Source organism: Brachyhypopomus gauderio, chromosome 4, assembly GCF_052324685.1.
Source record: "Brachyhypopomus gauderio isolate BG-103 chromosome 4, BGAUD_0.2, whole genome shotgun sequence".
Classification (NCBI taxonomy): Eukaryota; Metazoa; Chordata; class Actinopteri; order Gymnotiformes; family Hypopomidae; genus Brachyhypopomus; species Brachyhypopomus gauderio.
The window spans coordinates 32,492,427-32,512,094 of NC_135214.1; the positions used below are offsets into that span (position 1 = coordinate 32,492,427).

General features: G+C 44.5%; 2 protein-coding genes across 2 annotated transcripts; one reads left to right on the top strand and one right to left on the bottom strand.

Moving 5' to 3' along the window:
• The first annotated feature begins 899 nt into the window (after nt 1-899).
• usp11 (ubiquitin specific peptidase 11) lies at nt 900-15,884 on the top strand. Its single transcript, XM_077004051.1, has 21 exons — nt 900-1,337; nt 1,875-1,984; nt 2,487-2,617; nt 3,199-3,316; nt 4,192-4,337; nt 4,817-4,878; nt 5,584-5,683; nt 5,864-6,037; nt 6,688-6,846; nt 7,201-7,425; nt 7,724-7,807; nt 8,071-8,165; nt 8,755-8,967; nt 9,424-9,542; nt 9,665-10,132; nt 10,746-10,816; nt 11,025-11,137; nt 11,670-11,819; nt 11,990-12,105; nt 12,234-12,322; nt 12,785-15,884. Exons 1-21 carry the CDS (start codon nt 1,222-1,224, stop codon nt 12,911-12,913), a joined length of 2,988 nt encoding a protein of 995 aa, XP_076860166.1. The 5' UTR covers nt 900-1,221; the 3' UTR covers nt 12,914-15,884.
• A 139-nt stretch (nt 15,885-16,023) lies between these two features.
• On the bottom strand, nt 16,024-19,284 carry LOC143513077 (ER membrane protein complex subunit 3). The gene is made up of 8 exons (XM_077004056.1): nt 18,750-19,284; nt 18,594-18,651; nt 18,285-18,378; nt 18,051-18,155; nt 17,603-17,684; nt 17,256-17,335; nt 16,923-17,005; nt 16,024-16,606 (listed from the first exon to the last, which is right to left on the bottom strand). The coding sequence occupies exons 1-8, from the start codon at nt 18,902-18,904 to the stop codon at nt 16,514-16,516; spliced, it is 750 nt and encodes a 249-aa protein (XP_076860171.1). The 5' UTR covers nt 18,905-19,284; the 3' UTR covers nt 16,024-16,513.
• Nucleotides 19,285-19,668: the final 384 nt, after the last annotated feature.

Consider the following 19,668-nt stretch of genomic DNA (forward strand, 5'->3'; position numbering starts at 1 on the left):
GCTGTAGCCCTCTTGTGAGTAACCTGTAGCTTTAAAGAATACATGAAAACACCAACATGACTAATGAAAAACAAAGCAGTGGGAACCCTTTAAATAATAAAAGTGTCATCGAAGAACGCTAACAGGTCCCTGCTTACTTGCATTCATTCTAGGCTATGTCATGCATCATTCTTGTCCAGCATTTAAATGCTAGCTTTTATTCTGAAAAAGACAAAAGATCTCTAAAACATGGGTCACAGTTTGAAGAGATAAATTCTAGCGAACAAAAGGATAGTATTTCTTTCACTTAAATCACTGTGCATTATTTAATTTAGTTTAAAAAGAGAAATTTGTTTTGGCAAAGGTAATGCAAGCTGCAGCTAGTGCATATCGTTTTTATGGGTGAAATACCACCTTGGCTTTGCTTTGAAGTAAACTAAGATTCATTATAAGGGATGACTGATCAGTTGGTGATAATGGCAATACAGCAAATCCCAATACACGCACAAAATACTGTTGGAGGGAGTTCTTTGTGTCCGCTGATTAAATACTGCCCCCTTATGTGTGATGTGAGTACAACATCTAAAGGACCCGATCCACAATTCAGAGCAAGGGACAATCGCAACAACAAAACAAACAAACAAACAAAACAACAACGTAAAAATCTTTTTTCAAATGTCCAGACGTATAATAATGAACAATGAGTTAATACAGAAATGTAACACGGAGCAGACTATTTGAAAAAGATGTGCGGGAGAAGAGACACAAAACACTAGTAAACATTAGGAAAACACGTGACAGAAATGATCAAGGAAGTGCATGTTGAAGAATGACACACTCTGTACGAGTTCAAAGTTCTCGCTGATCGTCAGGACGGGATTTTCAAGTTTTCCTGTCACATTTTGCCTTTACGGCTGGATTCAGTCATACAATCCGGCAAAACTTTTCCATTTATGGCATTTGACAGACGCCCTTATCCAGAGCGACTTACATTTTTATCTAATTTTTATACAAGTGAGCAATTGAGGGTTAAGGGCCTTGCTCAGGGGCACCTCAGTCATGGCCTCAGGTCTGGTAATCAAGGTTCGACAAAACACGCCCACTTTGACTTTTAAACACGCCCCTCATTTTCCCGTCGGAGGAAGTCATCATCAAAAATCGCTTCCTGCTTCCTGTATTGAACGTTCCGGTGTTTCTATGCGGTGATTGTACAGCCCCCCCCCCCCCCCCCGATATTTATGAATGATCATGGCGACCACCAGCACTGCCTCGGCCACAGAACCTCCCGGGTTAGAAACACAACGACGAGAAATCGACAGCTTGATCCAGACGCAGGAGCTCCGCGCTGGGGGCAGTTGGTGAGTCCCGACCTGGACACCCACACTCAGCCTCTCTGGGTTCCTTCCCAGCTGAACGATGTCTCTGTCTCTGTCGACTTATTGGACGTTTTATTGATTGGGTCCCCCCCTCGAACCGAACCGGGCGCGTTAGTAATGCAGTGAGCGAGCCAGGCGGCTGTCGTCTCCCCAGCTTCAGGCTCGGTTCCTTCTTTTGAGTCTTAAGGTGTGCTTCTCGGTTGACATCACCAGCTGGGTCGGTTTCGGTTTGTAAGAAGTAAAAGAAGCCAAACCGGGCCGTGTTAACATTTCCGGGCTCCCCTTCCTCCTCCTCCTCCTCTTCCTCCTCCTCCTCTAAAGTTATCCAGCGCTTCTTCCCCAAACATCTCATTCTTCTCAGTCTAGATGGCGTGTATGAAAATGTGCGTGGTGTCTCTACCGAGCTCTTTTTCTCCGTGCAAACACACACGGACCGTTTTGTTCTCCCCCGTTTGGACTCGCATGCACAGGGTGAATATAAATAGTTTGGCATTAAGCGGAGCTTTAACGTCGGTGCAGGTATGTGGTGGGCAGCCGGTGGTTTGACCTGTGGAAGGAGTACGTGAAGACCGGAGACCAGAACGCGCCTTCGTTCCCCGGACAGATCGATAACGCCGAACTCTTTGAAGGTGGGTCTTGTTTTTCTATGGTACGAATTATTATGGGACGTAACATTAACGTGAAACGTCTTTAAACGCAAGCGGTCGCCCTTGAGAATGCAGTGGTTTACTGAAAGGCTATAAAATTGGAATAAGATCAGCCAGAAGTCGTGGTCGTCTTGGACAGAGTCAGTGGTTCCAGTACAGATTTTGGTGCATTTTAAAAAATGATGAAATCTCATTAAATACGATGGTTAGCTGTCCTTTTAGACTTTGACTTGCAGTAGATGTAATGATTATAACCACATACTTTACGTAGTGGTGGAAATTCCACTTATGAGGGGAAAAAAATATGCTTTTTTGTGTAATCTTGTATTATTGATCAGTCTACCAATGTCAGTCTTGCTACATTATTTATTTTTTCTACATTTGATGTGAATGAACAATCACACAAAATCAAGTCCTAGACCTTTTAGAATGAGTCTTCATGCCTGGAGCAGTTTTCTCATGTTCTGTCTTGCGCTGTGTCCAGACCTGGATTCGTACCGGCTTAAGGAAAGACTGGTGGAAAATGAGGACTTTGTCCTGGTCCCTGCAGATGCCTGGCACATGCTAGTGTCCTGGTATGGCTTGGTGGACGATCAGCCTGCTTTGGAAAGAAAGGTGAAGCCTAAAATCCCTATTACACTGCTTGATTTTAGCTCTGATTTCATTGTTGTTGGGAGCACCTAGGACAGAGGTGTAAGTTACTGGTGCAGTGCTGTAACCTACAGATATCATTCTAGAACATTCGTAAAAATGGGTTAGATCCAGTCAGGAAGGCTGTTTGTTTTCAAACCTGTGTGCCAGATGTTGTCCATCCAGTTCTCAGAGACCTCCAACCACACCATCTTGTGTCTCCCCGCTTCCTACATACTGTCAGAGGTTCAGGACGGCCTTTTTCAGGTTTCAGACGAGCGGGAGGGGATTGACAGCCTCTCCTGACTGGGGCTTAATCCATGGGTTCTTTGGAGAATTCTTGCAAAAGGCTTATTGCTTGTTTTCAGGATTTGTAGAATGGGAAGAAATGAAAATGTTAATTTTGTTTTGCTTTGAGCTTTAATAAGTGGCTCGGATGACCTGGGTGAGCCGTGTGTTGTCAGGAACGTGATGCCGTGTGTTGGATTTGGGCTGAAGTCTGATATGCTGATGTCTGATCTGCTGGCGGTTCTAAAGTCTGATTACTTTCACCTCCTCTTTTCCAGGTCATTGACCTTCCCAGCACAGTCAAAGTTGAGATTTACCCTGTGGAGGTCTTCCTCTGTCTCCATAGCAACATGGACAATGTTGTAACGGCTCAGTTCAGCCGAGCAGACACCATCCGTGAGTTCACTGGCTCTGTTTGGGTGTAGTTGGTTAAATGAGGTTTTAAACAGATTGGGGGGTGAGACTCCTGGCAGATTGTCATTGCAGGACTTGTGTACTGGACGGGTTCTAGCTTTGCAATAGATGCTGACTAACCCTTGGAAGTGTTTCATAACAGCACTTGAAGGTCAACCACTCTTCCAACAATTTCTTTATAATTAATTCACATCTCCGTATTGTTCGGCCATGTAAGTTACAACCGGAAATCCTTCGCTGAAATGTGTTGGAGACAGATGGTGCCCAACAGATGTGTGGACTCTGTGGGTGTAAACAGGAGTGGATTAAGAACCTCTCCCCTATGGCAGCTATTTCAGCAGGGCAATGTGAATGTGTGGGGTGTGTAATAAATACATGAACTGATCTTTAGTGTGGTCCCTGGTGCCTGCAGAGTCCTGCTGATGTCATTAGCTTCCGTCTGCTGCTGCTCAGAGACCGATTAATCAGTGACGCTTGTATGACAACTGGCAGATGCTTTAATGAGCGTCTGGGTGTGTTGTTGGAGCAGAGGGGGTTGAATGCACCATTCCTGGTGGGCTCTTCTAAATGGACAATTCAGAATAACCCCTTTTATATTTAGCATCTAATTAAGGGCTGCAGAATTAGGTGAGAAGCTTCTGAAGCCAGTTGCTGGCCCACTGAGACTGTACTCTGACATTTCTGCGTTACAGCCCACGGTGGGTCAAATGTTCAGGCCCCAGTTCACTTAAGACACACTTACCACACATGTGTCTGGTCAGTTAGGCTAGAACCATCAAGAGCTTGTACTAGATCAAGGTCAGGGGTTGATTTAGCTAGAAAACTAACACGTCTGTGTGTGTCTGTGTGTGAGATAGTCAGCATACAGAAGGCGATCCAGAAGCAGTTTGATGTTCCGGAGAACGCCGAACCCCGATTGTGGATGAAGAGTTCTGACACCAGCTGTGAACGGCTACGCAACATTCACACGACCGTCTTGGATTCCTGCCTCATCTCCGGCATGGTAACCTCTCCCACAGCACACACACACACACGCTCTCTCGGACACGTTTGCCATGTGGAGCATCGGTCTGCACTAACACAAACATAAGAAGCATGTCTCCTCTACAGTGGCTCCCTACTGATATCCATGTGTTGTTCATTTATTTTGTAAATATACTCCAGCTACACTGGTCCATCAGATGGTTGTTGGTAGGACCCCATATTAATGGAACTGCTGTGTTAACCGCAGCGCTGTAACATGTTGTTAAGGGGGTCAGCTGGGAGATGTGTGTGTGTGTGTTTTAACTGTGTATGCGGGCAAGTGTGTGTATTGCTGGACCTGTACTGTGTGTGTGTGTGTGTGTGTGTGTGTGTGTGTGTGTGTGTGTGTGTGTGTGTGTGTGTGTGTGTGTGTGTGTGCCCGCATGCATGTGGACAGATGTGTATGAGTGTATGAAAGAGTTTTTGGTTTCGTTGTGACACGTTGTGCTCACTCTACAGACAGTGATCATGGAGATACGGAACGCAGACGGCACCTGGCCCAGTTCCAGACCTCAGATCATGTGAGTGAACCCACACCACTGGAGCCTACACAGTCACCTACACACGCCATGGCTAGCCACAACTCCTGCTGGGTTTATACTGTTCTCAGATCAGTTCCACCGTTGCAGGAGACTCTCACGTTTGGGTTGACTCGGTGGGTGGTCGTTAGGCTGGGGTGGGCTGTGTTGGAGGAGGGAAAACTCCAGCGCGTTGGGCCTGCATGGCACCGTGAGAGCCACTGCACTGCGGCTGCACGGTAGGGAGGAACCCCGTGTGTGGCGGAGGTGTCCCGGGGAGCACCGAGGAGCGCATTCAAACGCAGTAGATCCACAGTCGTTGGTTAATCTTCTGTTCATGTAGATGACAGCAACCTGCTTGTCTGTGTTGCATCACTTTAAAGCAGTGGGGTGTTTTGGTGCAGGAAGCAACTTCCAACTATGGGAATGAGACCAAATTAGCTTGCGTGACACAGTCTAGTTTCATACATTTACACCAGCAACAAAAATGTCTATCAGTAACCAGTTTTGCTTGTGAAAACATGCCATGCATACAGTGTCAGCAATGGTCACCTACTGCTAGTTTTGATTTAAAAGTTGATAAAAACGTCATGGAAAATACCACACACACACACAGCAAGCACCATCTCTTGGCCAAATGTTGGTCTTGGTTTGTTTGTGTGTGTGTGTGTGTGTGTTGTGTTAACACATCTCTGGTTGTGTTTCCAGGAGGAACTCTGTGGAGGAGCAGGATACATATCGTGGGCAGCCTGGAGTGTGTGGCCTCAACAACCTTGGCAACACCTGCTTCATGAACTCTGCCCTACAGGTCAGATGTCATAAGTCATGCTGAACATTGCACGCTCATAAAGAAAAAGACACCAACTTAATGTACATTTGTATTGGTTATCATTTTCAGCACCTTTCCATGAGCCAATATAATAAGGAGAATAAACAGAATCTCCCCCTCCCCCCGCTCTCTCTCTCTCTCTCTCTCTCTCTCTTCCAGTGTTTGAGCAATACTCCGCCTCTAACAGAGTACTTCCTGCGTAACTCCTACCTGGACGAGCTGAACTTCACCAACCCCCTGGGCATGAAGGGCGAGATTGCTGAGGCCTTTGCCGACGTCATCAAGCAGATGTGGTCGGGGAGACACTACTCTGTGATGCCTCGTGTCTTTAAGGTGGATGAGGGTGCCCACACCACACTGCTCCAATGCTGACACTGGACGCAGTGTTTTGTCTTATCGTTACTCTGGAACGTAAATTGTGCAGAAATGCTTTTAGTTTGCGTTGTTTGACATTATGGTTGTCATTATCGATAGTGTTAAACATGGGCAAATGTCAGTTAAAATTTAAGTATATTTTTATTTGATTATGTGGTACAGTAGATGCAATAATATAGTGCTTTGTTGGAATGCTTAAGGCATCTGTGTAAAGATAGCACACTATCACAACTACAGGCTGTCCACTAGAGGGCACTAGATTGTCACTGTCACTTTCAGGGCAACATACAAATGAAACGGGACAATGAGTGAAGCATCATTGGTATGGTGGATGGTGTGACACAGGGACAGCACCTCTGCCTTCTCTTGAATTGTTTGCCATTACCTTTGGCGTTGGGGATGTCTTATTTTCTGCTGGGGGTTTGTGCCGCCAGGGTCGTGCCCCAGTTCACTTAAGACACACTTACCACACACGTGTCTGGTCAGTTAGGCTAGAACCATCAGGAGCCTGTACTAGATCAAGGTCAGGGGTTGATTTACACCCGTGTGTGTGTGTGTGTGTGTGTGTGTGTGTGTGTGTGTGTGTGTGTGTGTGCGCACTTCCACAGACCAAGGTGGGCCATTTTGCCTCCCAGTTCCTAGGGTACCAGCAGCACGACTCCCAGGAGCTTCTGTCCTTCCTACTGGACGGTCTACACGAGGACCTCAACCGCGTCAAAAACAAAGAGTACATCGAGCTCAGGGATGCCGACAGCAGGCCAGACCAGGTCGCCGCACGCACATGCGTCCATGCGTAATACACAGCCACAGATTAGTGATGGGCAGGGTTCAGAAATGTGTCCGTGTTTAAAATTTAACTATTTTAAGCATCACATTTTGACCACAGAAGCTGATCTCCTGGAATGTGGCCCAGATTAACTTTAAACTCACGTTGTTGCTGAATGACAACTTCATGCCTCACTTCAAAGGGAGCCGTGTAGGACCTGCACACTCTCACCGCATGTAGAAGAACCCTAGCAGTGAATTCTGCTCCTGTATCTACTGTGGAAGAATTAATGGGGGAGGGGGACAGGGGGGGGGTCACAAAGTGGGCCTTAGTGGGAATCTTCATGTGTTTCCAGGAAGTGGCAGAGGAGGCGTGGCGTAACCACCGGCGACGGAATGACTCTGTGATCGTTGACACGTTCCACGGGCTGTTCAAGTCCACGCTGGTCTGCCCAGAGTGCCACAAGGTGTCGGTGACCTTTGACCCCTTCTGCTACTTAAGCGTACCCTTGCCAGTCAGCAAGGAGAGGGTCATGGAGGTTTTTTTCGTGTCCCTCGACCCTTTGGCCAAACCTGTGCAGGTAAACATCCTCTCAATGTATGACCTTTTGACCTGTCCTTTAAGGAATATCTTATGAAATGTTGGTGACAGAAAACCAGTGTGGTTGGGTTAGCATGCTTGTACACACGTAGTGCTGAATATCCTGTTCTTTTTATTAACTGGGATTTTAGCAACATTTTGTTTCTTTAGGTGTGCCTTAAAAACATAGCTCAGTAAGTTTCTCTCTCCCTCTCTCTCTCTCTCCCTCCCTCTCTCTCTTTCTCTCTCCCCACCCCCTCTCTCTCTCTCCTGTCCCTCTCTGTCTCCACACTCCACAGCACCGGGTAGTCGTCCCCAAAGCTGGCCTCGTGATTGACCTGTGCACTGCTCTCTCTCAGACCACCGGTGTCCCTGCTAACCAGGTGAGAGCACGCAGGTGCCCTTCAGAGCAGCGTGGCCCCGCCCTCCTGTTCGTCAGGACACAGCGCAGATAAACACGCGTTATGCAAGAGATTTGTAAACGGCTTTAAACACTTATGTTTCTGTATAAGAGGAAAATTACATTTTTGATATAGGTGTATGAGATTTCTTACGTGTCACACACGGTTCTTTATCCGGCCTTAGCTGTGTGTGTGTGTGTGTGTGTGTGTGTGTGTGTGTGTGTGTGTGTGTGTCACTCTATCAGATGGTCGTGGCAGACGTGTTTAACCATCGCTTCTACAAGATCTACCAGGCTGATGAGTCTCTGAGCTGTATACTGGACAGAGATGACATCTTTGTGTGAGCTACCCTTCTCTCTGTCTAGCCAGCACACTCTGGACTGGTCCCATGTGGTGGACTAAAATATTTATCCTTCACACCCAGTTATTATTTTCATGACATTTCGCACCTGCACTTGTCTAGGAGATTTAGCACAGCTGGGACTGTGACATTTGAGATTCGCTCGTCCTTTCACTTCTTCATTCCAGCATTGTACACACATACCAGCTCTTTACCAGGCAGAACGGATCCATTTTACAAGCTGTTCACGATTGGTTGGGGCAGAAGCAAACTCGTGGGCTCTGATTGGCCGTAGTTTGGACAGAAATGATCCCGTGCTTTACATTGAGCTGATTTACAACATGAGAGATGGTTATTGGAAATAATATCAATAAATTGAATAAACAAACTTGCCTCTATGATGATATGAAGGAAGGCTGAGAAGTTTTGTTCCATTTCCTGTGGTCTAGTTTACAAATACAACCACTTAATACAAGTAGACCACTCTCCTTACTAATGAAAGGATAACTGTATTTGGTTATCACCATGCTAGACTGTATCCTCGTGGTTCCCTGTATGTAGCTGGTGTTCTTGGGGTGTGTTCACACAGGTATGAAGTGGGCAGCAGCAGCCGTGTGGACCGAGAGGACGACGAGGAGGTTCTGCTGGCCGTCTACATGCGTGAACGCTCCCACTACCGCGACTACGGCTCTGGCGGAAGCTCCTACAGCACCACCCTGTTTGGCCACCCGCTTCTCATGGTGCTGTGGAGGAGCCAGTGCAACCGTGAGACCCTCTACCAGGTCTTCCTTCAGCGACTAGCGTGAGTGCCCTCCGGGGCGGTTCTGGTTCAAAAGAGAACCAGGGGGGGGGGGGGGGGGGGTGCGCGCTCCCTGTGGAGCGGGCTTGTGCTCCTCCTCCTCCAGCCGAGTGCCGTGGGCTTCCTGCTTGAGCTTTAGCTGAAGGATCCCTAAATGTATGTTGAGGGGGGGGGGAGTCAGCCCTGTACCAGAGTTTGGTCTTCACCTCATGAGCTTTAGGGCCATCAGTTACCTCTGACTGATTTGTACATCTGATCTAGAGCGTCTCAACCAGCTGTTAGGTGACGGCAGCTTGGAGCTGAATCAGACGTCAGCGCTGACATTTAGAGCTGAGTCAGTGGTTGACAGCAGCTTTTGGGGCTGGGTCGTGTTTAGAGGATATTTAATAGCTTCGTAGCACAGTTTAAGTAGCTTTTCAAAGCTGAAACATGAATGGGGCTGTCGCGTCCCTTTTGTAGGCGCTACGTTAATCAGCCAGATCCTGAGGACGTGGAAGAGGAAGAGGAAGATGAGAACGAAGAACAGAATGACGAAGATGAAGAGTTATATAAGAATGGGACCAATGGAGTGGGTGGAGGTAACATGTTGCATGATCTCATTTACCAAATGTTCCTTAACAAGCAGATTTTTGTTTGTTTTTCTCTCTCTCTGTGTGTCACTTCCTCTATAAACACGTTTCTTTGCATCACTACCCCACAGATGAGGGTGAGGGAGACTCAAAAGGAGAAGGTCCCTCCACAGTGCAAGAGGACTCGCAGGAGAACGCTCAGGGTGATGGACAGAGCAATGTCCAATCAGAGGCAAGTCCCAGCAGTGAGGGGGAGGAGCAAGCAGAGGAGGGGGAGGAGCAAGCGGAGGAGGAGGAGTCGAGCAGTGATCCAGACAGGGGTAGTAGAACAGATGAGTGCCAGTTGACTTGTGGCAGCTCGGACAACAACTCCCAAGATGCCACAGATGGGGAACAAACTGCGGTGGAGGCCTCGAGGAAAGAGGAAGATGGCGATGAGGAAGATGGGCAGGAGGCCGAGCCCATCGCTCAGGCCAATAAGAGGCCGCAAGGCATGCAGTGCCGTGCCAAGAAAAGGAAGAAACCGTTGTTCACCATCCAAGCCGTGAACTCCAACGGCACGACGGAGAGAGGGATGGGAGATGCATTCTCCTACAGCAGTGAGTCCCGCCCCATTTTAGTCTGGGAAGTCCCAACCAATCAGAATGTTTTCTGAGGGGGAGGTGAAATCGACACCGGCATGATCTCATTTGATGAGACACTTAGTTTTCCATTAACTTCCTATTTCTTCAGTAATAAGTAATAACCTTTTGGTTAAGAACTTTCATGTAACTTGAGAACTTGTACGTAATACACACAGGCACATACACGCACAACTACTGTAATCTAATACTGCATTAGTAATGTAAGAGTATTTAAGCAATAACACAGCATAGCAACTAATGCTGCAGTAATAGCTGGTAATGTATGTGTTAGACTCCAAAAATTGTCCTGATGGGGACTCTCTGCATCCTTTTGTGTCCCAACACTGCTGGTCAAAGGTCGAGCGTTCGGAGTGCTGATTGGAGGATGTGTGAGTGTTACGAGTGCTGATTGGAGGATGTGTGAGTGTTACGAGTGCTGATTGGAGGATGTGTGAGTGTTACGAGGTGCTGATTGGAGGACGTGTGAGTGTTACGAGGTGCTGATGTGAGGAAGGTTGAGCGTTCTGAGTGCTGATTGAAGGAGGTGTGAGTGTTCCGAGTGTTGATGTCATGCTGCTTGTCTTCATAGCTCAGCTGTATGTGGCTATCGACTGGGACCCTGACATGAAGAAAAAATACTACAATGAAAATGAGGCTGAGGTGAGGTCCTTCTACAGGTCAGGCTTTCCTTTATCCACTAAATCTAAAACATTCACAACAATTCCGATCTGGGACTTTTGCGGCCAAAGAATTCTGCCCCAGGTCTGCACCCAAAACCGCAATGGCGCTCGCAGGTTCGAGCAGCATGCCGCGTTTCCACAGGTCTGTTCTTCTCAGGGGTTTGAAAACGTATTCTCCGCTCATGCAGAAATACGTGAAAGATCAGAGCATGGACGTTCCCCAGCAACAGAGCACAGTGCAGCTGCAAGCCTGCATTGAGCTCTTCACCACAGTGGAGACGCTCGAGGAGGAAAACCCCTGGTAAGCCACTCCTCCACCCACGGGTGGTTGTCCAAGCCCCTCCCCCCTCAGAAGCCCATGCACACCACATAAGCAATTGAGATGTAGACCCAGAACCGTTGGGCAGGAAGCAGCGGTATCACAAACACAAAAATTTATTTTCTGGGGGTCTTGAACACTCCAAAGTCTATGTCTTACACTTACACTACGTGCTATATTCTTATGCATTCTTACTGCATACTATGTACTTAACCACCTTATTACCTGGATTATTGAACAGTGTCACATGAAATTGACATGATGAAATACCATGCAGTACCTGACATAACTGGACCATGACAGAACAGCCTACACAGGGGCAACACAACCACCAATTTTAATGCAATAATGTTCACGCTAAATCTTTTGCTCCAGATTTTGAGAGTATACTGTTGAAACTGGTGGGTTTTTGAAAAATATCCAACTGCAGCATCCTCACCTGGCTGGGAAGGTGATGGTCAGTCTGCTGAATGGGGAACTTGACACTGACCGAGATTGTTACTGGATCCTTTAGGTATTGTCCAACGTGTAAGAAGCACCAGCTTGCGACTAAGAAGTTGGATCTGTGGTCTCTTCCTGAGGTTCTCATCATCCACCTGAAACGCTTCTCCTACACCAAGTACTCTCGTGAGAAACTGGACACTATTGTTGAATTTCCTCAGAGGTTAGCACAAGTCTCTCTCTCTATCTCTCTCTCTCTGTGTCTGTCTGTCTGTCTGTCTCTGAGTACAAGCTTTCAGAAGTGATTAGGCTACAAACATTAACATACAAACATCTTTGATGAAACCAAAAAAAAGTATGGTTTTTCAACTTGCATCCCATCATGCATTGCAGGCACCTGGACTTCTCTGACTACCTCCTGAGGAAGACTGGAGTGGACTCCGAGCCTCCCAGCAGATATGACCTGATTGCTGTCTCAAACCACTATGGCGGACTCCGAGACGGACACTGTAGGTTTTAATCATTTAAAATTGCTGGATTGTGTCATTCTTATTGTGTTGCTTTTTCTTCATGAAGAATGTAGTGAACTCAGCAGGGTTTGAAACCTTATTCGTGTTTTGTTCTTTGTTCTCCCCAGATACCAGCTATGCTAAGAACAAAGACGATGGCCAGTGGTATTACTTTGATGACAGTAAAGTGACTTGTGCAATCGAGGAACAAATTGTGGTAAAATATGAATCCTATACTTGCACACTGTGCTCTGTAATGGAGTGGAGCTTCATATGATAATACACGGCTGTTTAAACTGTTGTACTTGATGCTACTTTACACCAAATGAATCTGGTAGCACGTCACACACTGTCAGTCCTGGTTCCGTGTGACTGACTGACTGATTGATTCTGTATGGTAATCTGCAGGAGTACAGCGGTAAGAGACTCCGTTTCAGTGATCTCTCTCTCTCTCTCTCTCTCTCTCTCTCCTCTCTCTCTCTCTCTCTCTCTCTCTCTCTCTCTCTCTCTCTCTCTCTCTCTCTCTCTCTCTCTCTCTCTCTCTCTCTCTCTCTCTCTCTCTCTCTCTCTCTCTCTCTCTCTCTCTCTCTCTCTCTCTCTCTCTCTCTCTCTCTCTCTCTCTCTCTCTCTCTCTCTCTCTCTCTCTCTCTCTCTCTCTCTCTCTCTCTCTCTCTCTCAGACCAATGCTGCCTATCTTCTGTTCTACCAACGCCAAGACAAGATTCGTCAGCCCACCCTCCCTCCCCCCGATAATCACCTCACGTCCTCCAACCACGAGGGCCTGGCCGCAGCCATGGAGCTGGACTGAAACTGACCCGTTGATGACCCTCCGCTTTTGCTTTAGTTTTTGTTTTCTTATGTTCCTCCCTTCTCCGTCTTTTCTTTACATTCTGCTGAGCTCTCAGGTTAACGGGCGAGTTTATCTCATTAATCTTTCATTCTTTTTTTGGTTTGTTTGGTTGGTTTTACAAAGAAAAAAAAACTTGAACCTCTCCTCTAACCGCGACAGGACGTGAGGGGCAGGGGCTACTCTCTCAGGCAGGTGCAGAGGCATCATGGGTAGGGGACTGCAGGTTGTAGTTGTTAGTTATTTACGAGAAGAGCACAGGAACTAGTGGCAGCAGATTCACACATAGCATGATTTTTTTTTATTATTTTACTCCTTTGATGTGGATTGGAGAATTTGCATAGGCTTGTTGACTGAGTGTGGGACGTAGGTGTGGTTTACTGCCATTCATCACTGAGTCAGCCGCTGCTTTTTAGATAAAGTGATTTTTCTTTCAGCCATTGGCCTGTGTTCATCAAAATGGTGAGCCGATTTAGTGCACCAGTGTGTGTGTGTGTGTGTGTGTGGAGGTCAGATTCATAAAGCAAATTGTGTTTCACCTGCTTGGATTTGCTGATTAGTTCAAGATAGACAGTAGAACTAATTTGCTCAATCTACTGGGTGATGCAAAGTCACGGACTCTGTAATCTTCCGATCCAGGTGCACATGCTCGTCCCTAAAGGACAAACTGGAAAGTTGCAACTTGCATTATTTTACGATGAGTCATAGTCCGTTGCAATTCTCCATTTAATCTTAAGCTGTTTTCCCAGAAATAAGGATTTGGAAGCATTACGGTGCAGTTGACTGCAGCCCTTAATTAAGATCTTCTGGGTTCAGTGTTCTACACCCTGACTCCAGCCTCACATGGGATCAGTACAACTTTAGTGATCTGCTCCTCTTTGTTATTTATTATAAAGTAGTTCTTCACCAAGGCGTACTGATGCAACACAGCAGGGAGGAGGAGATTTAGGGGACCAGTCAAAATAATGAAGCTCATGCTAGCTATGCTCTGCCAGCTTTTATTAACTGTTGTTAAGTTCTTTTTCCTTTTACCCTAACACTAGACTTGAATTATTTTAAGCGGAGAGCTACCACTGACCGTATAATTCAGTTCAAGACTGGGTTAGTCTGTCTGGATGTTGGTCCATTATCCTTTTTTTTTTTATTGCCTTCAGAGATTCATAATGCAGTTTATCTTGGCAATTTCATTTTTATCCTGTGTTGTCTCAGTGTAGACCATTGAAATGTCAAATGCTGGGGGTTGTGGGTAAGCTTTTTTTCATCTTTTAAATGCTGGCAAATGTGCTTTAAAGAACGTTTAGCTCAAAATTCGCACACGGCTAATAACTAAAGAAAGGACCATCATCAGCAGCAGCAGCGTTCTAAATGTGACAACGTGGTTCCTATGACAACGTGGTTCCTATGACAGCGTGGATAGCCTTTGTTCTTCGATGGCCATCTTGGCATTTATGATCCAGCTCACTCATAACTTCCCTCTCATATATATCAGGGACAGGGTATTCAGAAATGTAACTGTTGCAATATGACTTCTGTGACTTTAAGAAAAGCTTTGAATCTACTCACTCACAAGCTATTTATTTTCATACCTGTCAGATGTAGATGGTGGGTGAGTTAAGTCTGATTCCAGGGCATCTTTGCGTCTGCTGTGGTTATGCAGAAGCCAGATGCCTTCAGATTGTTTTTTTTCCCCCTGTACTCATCATTCACCATTGGGGAAAGACCCTCTGTTGCAGGACACACACAGAGACATATTTTTCAGCAGGATTTGTATTTTTAATCAGAGTTAGAAACAAAGCAGGATATAAATATTGCATTCTTTTTCATTAATTGTGTGCAATTTATAATTGACTCTTTGGAGAAATGAGAATATTTCAGTAAAGTGCTTTCTGGATAGAGCTCTTAATGATTTTTAAAAACACACTTGTACAGTATTTTTGTATTGTAATAAATATCTTTGATCATGTGGATCAGATGCTGGGGTGGGTGAGCTTTCATTTTATTTTGTTAATAGATGGAAATATATAATTGTATACTCATGTTTTGATATAAATAAATGATTATGTAGTATTGAGGTTTAGATTTTACACTTTGATATTTCATGGATCTTTGACTTGCATCACCTGATTTTACCTCTGAAACAGAGAAGCTTCCAGAACTCCACCGTTATTCACCCTCTTGGCTACATGCAGTATTCTGTTATTTGGACCACCGATCAAAAAACCTTAATATCTTATTTTACCTCTCCTGGCTGCTTAGATTTTTCCTCATGGTAAATGAGGAGAAACTCTCTAAACAAGTGGGTGCACACAGGGATAAGACTGTTCTAATTGTGTTTGAGAAATACTGTTGTTCATACTTTTATAGCTTGTTTACCAAAAGCGGAATCATGAGCTGTCTTCCATGTTTTCAAATGCAGTGTATACAATGGCCCTATTTTTTTTATATCACTATTGCTGGATGAGAAACAGTATCATGTTTGTGTGGTCAAACTTTCAATTTTAGCTTTTATCTGAAAAGACATATCCATAGCCTAATGGAGCTTCTATTGAGTGGTGCTGCAACCCTATTGGAGCCCATTACAAACTGCTGAAGTTTAAGCTTGAAAGTATTGTTAAGCATCATATTAGGTTCAATAACTTAGATGTATATATGCAACATCTTCATCCAAAACAAAAACTGAATATTCAATCTTTCCACTGTTTCCTTTAATCCCCAGACACTGACTAAAATAAGACACTTGTATTAAAATCCAGTCTGCATGCTTGGTACCTCTGATGTGACCCACTCATCATATTTGTACACCGCATTAAGAAAACAACTTGAATAAGCACAGACCTGTGTGAAATGTGGCCACAATCCTCATCCACATACAGGGAAGCTCTTCTGTATTCTATACAAATTATACACTGAATAAAAGACTATTTAAAGTTGACTTATGAAGTGTCTTTTTCCAGACCTCATGGATTGTGTGTGTGTAAAATTGATCATCTGCAATTGTCTGATTCATTTCAGCATCAGCCCAGCATCTCCACACAGACGGTAGGACCGAATCATTTCCACATTACATAGGGTGCCATCAAATGTTCATGAAATTGCTTTATTCCAACATCAGTGATGTTTTTCGAGCATGCTGGCAGTTTTCAAAGTCCAAATTACATTTTCTTATTACAAGAGGAGACAATTGACCCATTTTCTTGAAGGAGGGAAGGCAGAGGCAGCAGTAAAGTTATCTGAACATAACGAGTTAAATCCTCTTACAATACTTGATGCATAAATTAAAAGAATGTATATTAAGTGGGTATAAGGGTTGAGATGGAAGAAAACACATCAGTACTTCTCAGACTCCGTTTACATTCACAAGCACTCATTGAAGGGATTAAACCATCTTCTGTTATGGCAAATAGAACATGTGGCTCTTCAGTGCTTGATTCCAAATATAAATACAAATTAAATAATCTGGATCTGATAAATCATCTAATAAAAATCCAAAACTAACATTTCCAAGAACAAATAAACCATCATTTTAAAATGTTGTGGAACAAAATGGCGCTAGTGGAAAACTCAGCGCAGGTTCAGGTCCCGAAACATCAGCTCCTCCTCCACCTTCTCCAAGGCCCACTTGTGTTCAACAATTTCCAGAGCTTCCCATTCGCTCTGAAACACATGGATGAAAGGGATACTGCAGATGTTTGATGATACCCAATTTCCATGCACTTCTAAATACAAAAGATCTCCAACTTCGGTGTTAGATGTATTGGCTGCGTTGTTGACAATGACATTTCCTTTTTAACCCTAAGAGTCCACCTAATCTGTATCTGCACGTGACTGAGAAAAGTGAAGCTCTGCACCATCCAATGTCCTCCAAGTAAAAAAAGCTTCACAATCAAACTGGCTTTAAATTCACAAAGTCAAAGCTGTAGAGCAGTGCAGTCATATTAGATCAGTGTAGTGCAAACCTGGCACTGCTCACCTTGAAGGCCTTGTTGGAGTCAGGTGGCATGGCCACGGCTGCTCCAGTCATCTGCTCCTGCATGATTCTCGATTGGTCAGCAGCTGGAAACAGAACACCATGAACATACACAGCCATCACGATTGAATAATATTCTATGCTCTATTATAATCTAAGTACTGGTGACTGAAATTAGATACGATTGAAAATTGGATACGATTTCAAAAATTCAGTTCAGAATTCATCAATAATTTAAATATACAAGTAATCCACAGACTCTGATCCATTACCAAATACAAACTAAATCACAAACATAGTGTGTTATGTCTAGAAGCACCAATAAAGGCAGCTCACCATTGTCCTGTCCAAGTACAAGAGAGTACATGCTCCGTAGCCCAAAGACATTCAGAAAGTACCAAGAGGCTGAACTTACCCTGCAATAAAGAAAATAAACATTTCACACACTAAAACGTGACCACTACAAAGACAAGCTTTAAGCTGTACGATGGAGCGCTGCAGGACTTTGCATCAAAATTCTATCCACATCATGTTCTGAAAATGTCCTACTGTTATTAAATCTCTGGTCCATTTCCTGTTTGTGTTGGTGAGTGGATAAGCTATTCCTTTAGGTAATAAAGAACAGGGAAGAGGAGTCAAACAGCTGTAGGTATACAACAGAAGAAGCTGGGACAGCCATGTACCAGGATGCATCCAGCGACAACAGTTCAATCCCTCTCTGCAGCATCGGTTTAAATCTCAGCGTCAGTGGGAAGGGAACCTTTGCTGTGAGACAGAAAGCAGCACGAGTGTGTTGGTCAAGCAAAACGTCCACTCCTGTTCCACAACCATTCAAATAGAGGCTTTTCTGTCCCCTGGGCAAACGTACTGTAGGCAGCGTTGAAGCTCCTTTATACGGCTTCATTTGTGAATCTCTCAAAAACATTTACGTTCAGTAATAGATTACTAGTGCAATGAAGTATTGGAGAAAAAGACCTCTGAATGTAATAGTATTAAACTGCACAAATTTCATTCTGGAACCTTTAGGCAAATTGCAAAAGTGTAAAGTGTTTTAACTTTATGTAATGCCATTAAGGAGGTCTTCAAGAAGCTCTGTGGGCAGAATAGACAGACAGAGGTAGTTGTACTCACTGGTGACAAACCCAGAGAAAGCCCAATTGATCCATCCACCTATTAAAATCATGGGCAGTACATTGGTGAGATTTCCTTTCATCATGTCGGTCAACATGCTGGTATCTGAAAGAGAGACGTATGTTGTTGTAAAATGTGGCACCTAATGCAGCGTGTTCAGTGCTGAGGAAGTTCAACATGCCAGTACCATTTTAAAATAAAGCTACTCTGCAATTAACCGTACAAGGCCTTTACCAGTGATGGGGTTTTTGGGCACCACTTTTCTCTTGACCTTCTTGAAAAATCCTGTTTCAGCATTGTTGAAGTAGTGTTTGCGCATTGCAAATGACTGGAAAGAGGCAGAGACCAAAGATAATCAGAACATAAAATAATTGTAGTAGTAATACAACATATTCTACTCAAAACCTGCTACTGAAACAAGAACTCTTTTATGGTGCCAAATATTACCTTGCTGTTGTTGACCTTTTATATGCACACTTAAAACAGTTTGAACATTAAGAAAATAATGATGTATTTTTTAAATGAAGGTTTGAAATCTTGTACCTGTTTTGGGAGGTATTTCCCATTCTCCCTCAATATACGGCTACGTAGTAACACCTGGCTGCAAACAAACAGACGAATAAATCAACGTTTCGATACTTCACCATGTGTCACACGTGGGGCGGATTCTATCGAAGGTAGAAATGTCGTTTTAGCTACCTGTCAGACATCTGTTGGAGGTCCACTTTTTTGTCACTTTGTAGAAGTTGGGTGACATAATGACGCAGAACTCCAACAAGAAACGTGATGAACACTATTGGCAGGACGACCCACAAACGGATACTGGAATCTAGGAGTAACTCGGGTCCAGCCATGTTTGGACAAAGCGTGTACTCGATAAACACAGCAGACCCCACACAGGCAGGCTAGCCAGCTAGCAGTTGAGCTAACAAAATCATTAATTCCTGCGGTTCTAATTAATGCAGGAACCAACGGAGCACGTTATTAAAATAAATAAAGGGTTTAGCTTATATACAGTCTGGTAGACAAGGTTGCCGTAACATAGTTCAGTACTTCCCTGCTGGCTTGACTGACAGCGCAGTGCGGACAGGGCACTACTAGCTAAACGGCTAGGTTAGATGTGTTAGCTAACTTTTTGACCTTTGAACTACAGAAGCTATTTTTAGCATATATTCGTGTAATGTCGTTATTTTTTGACGCTAACGTACAAATAAAGCTATAAGAAATTATGGGTGCCGTGTAAATTAATGTTTTCAAAGATAAAATTTATAAAAACATTTTTACACGCCCCATTTCCGGTTGCCTGGCAATATTACTTCCGGTGTCTTGTTTCCGAGTCCAAGAGTACCAGGAATATTCTCACATGGCTCGCATTTCGTCAGTGCTTAAAAATACATACTAGATGGTTTTGTGTTTGCAACGCAAACATTGGTTCAGTTCGTGTTCTGACCGAAGAAAGAAAGTCACTAGCAGCAATAATAATATCAAAACTGACAGTTTGTTGTTTTTGTAGCTGTGCTAGCTCGCTAGCTACCAGCTGGGTGTTTTGATCTATTAGCAAACGAAGTGGCAATGCAACGTTGATGCGAGAGACCGTGCAGTACTGGTACCTCGGCAC

Bases quoted from the DNA above. Each gene is read 5' to 3' on its own strand.
- LOC143513077 (XM_077004056.1), bottom strand. From the start codon at position 18,904: ATGGCTGGACCCGAGTTACTCCTAGATTCCAGTATCCGTTTGTGGGTC. The intron at 17,336-17,602 runs GTACATGGCTGT...TCTTTATTGCAG, and splicing joins TTGTCGCTGGATGCATCCTG to GGTAAGTTCAGCCTCTTGGT. The intron at 17,006-17,255 runs GTGAGCTGCCTT...TTCTGTTTCCAG, and splicing joins TGTACTTGGACAGGACAATG to CTGCTGACCAATCGAGAATC.
- usp11 (XM_077004051.1), top strand. From the start codon at position 1,222: ATGATCATGGCGACCACCAGCACTGCCTCGGCCACAGAACCTCCCGGG. The intron at 6,847-7,200 runs GTCGCCGCACGC...ATGTGTTTCCAG, and splicing joins CCGACAGCAGGCCAGACCAG to GAAGTGGCAGAGGAGGCGTG. The intron at 7,426-7,723 runs GTAAACATCCTC...CACACTCCACAG, and splicing joins CTTTGGCCAAACCTGTGCAG to CACCGGGTAGTCGTCCCCAA.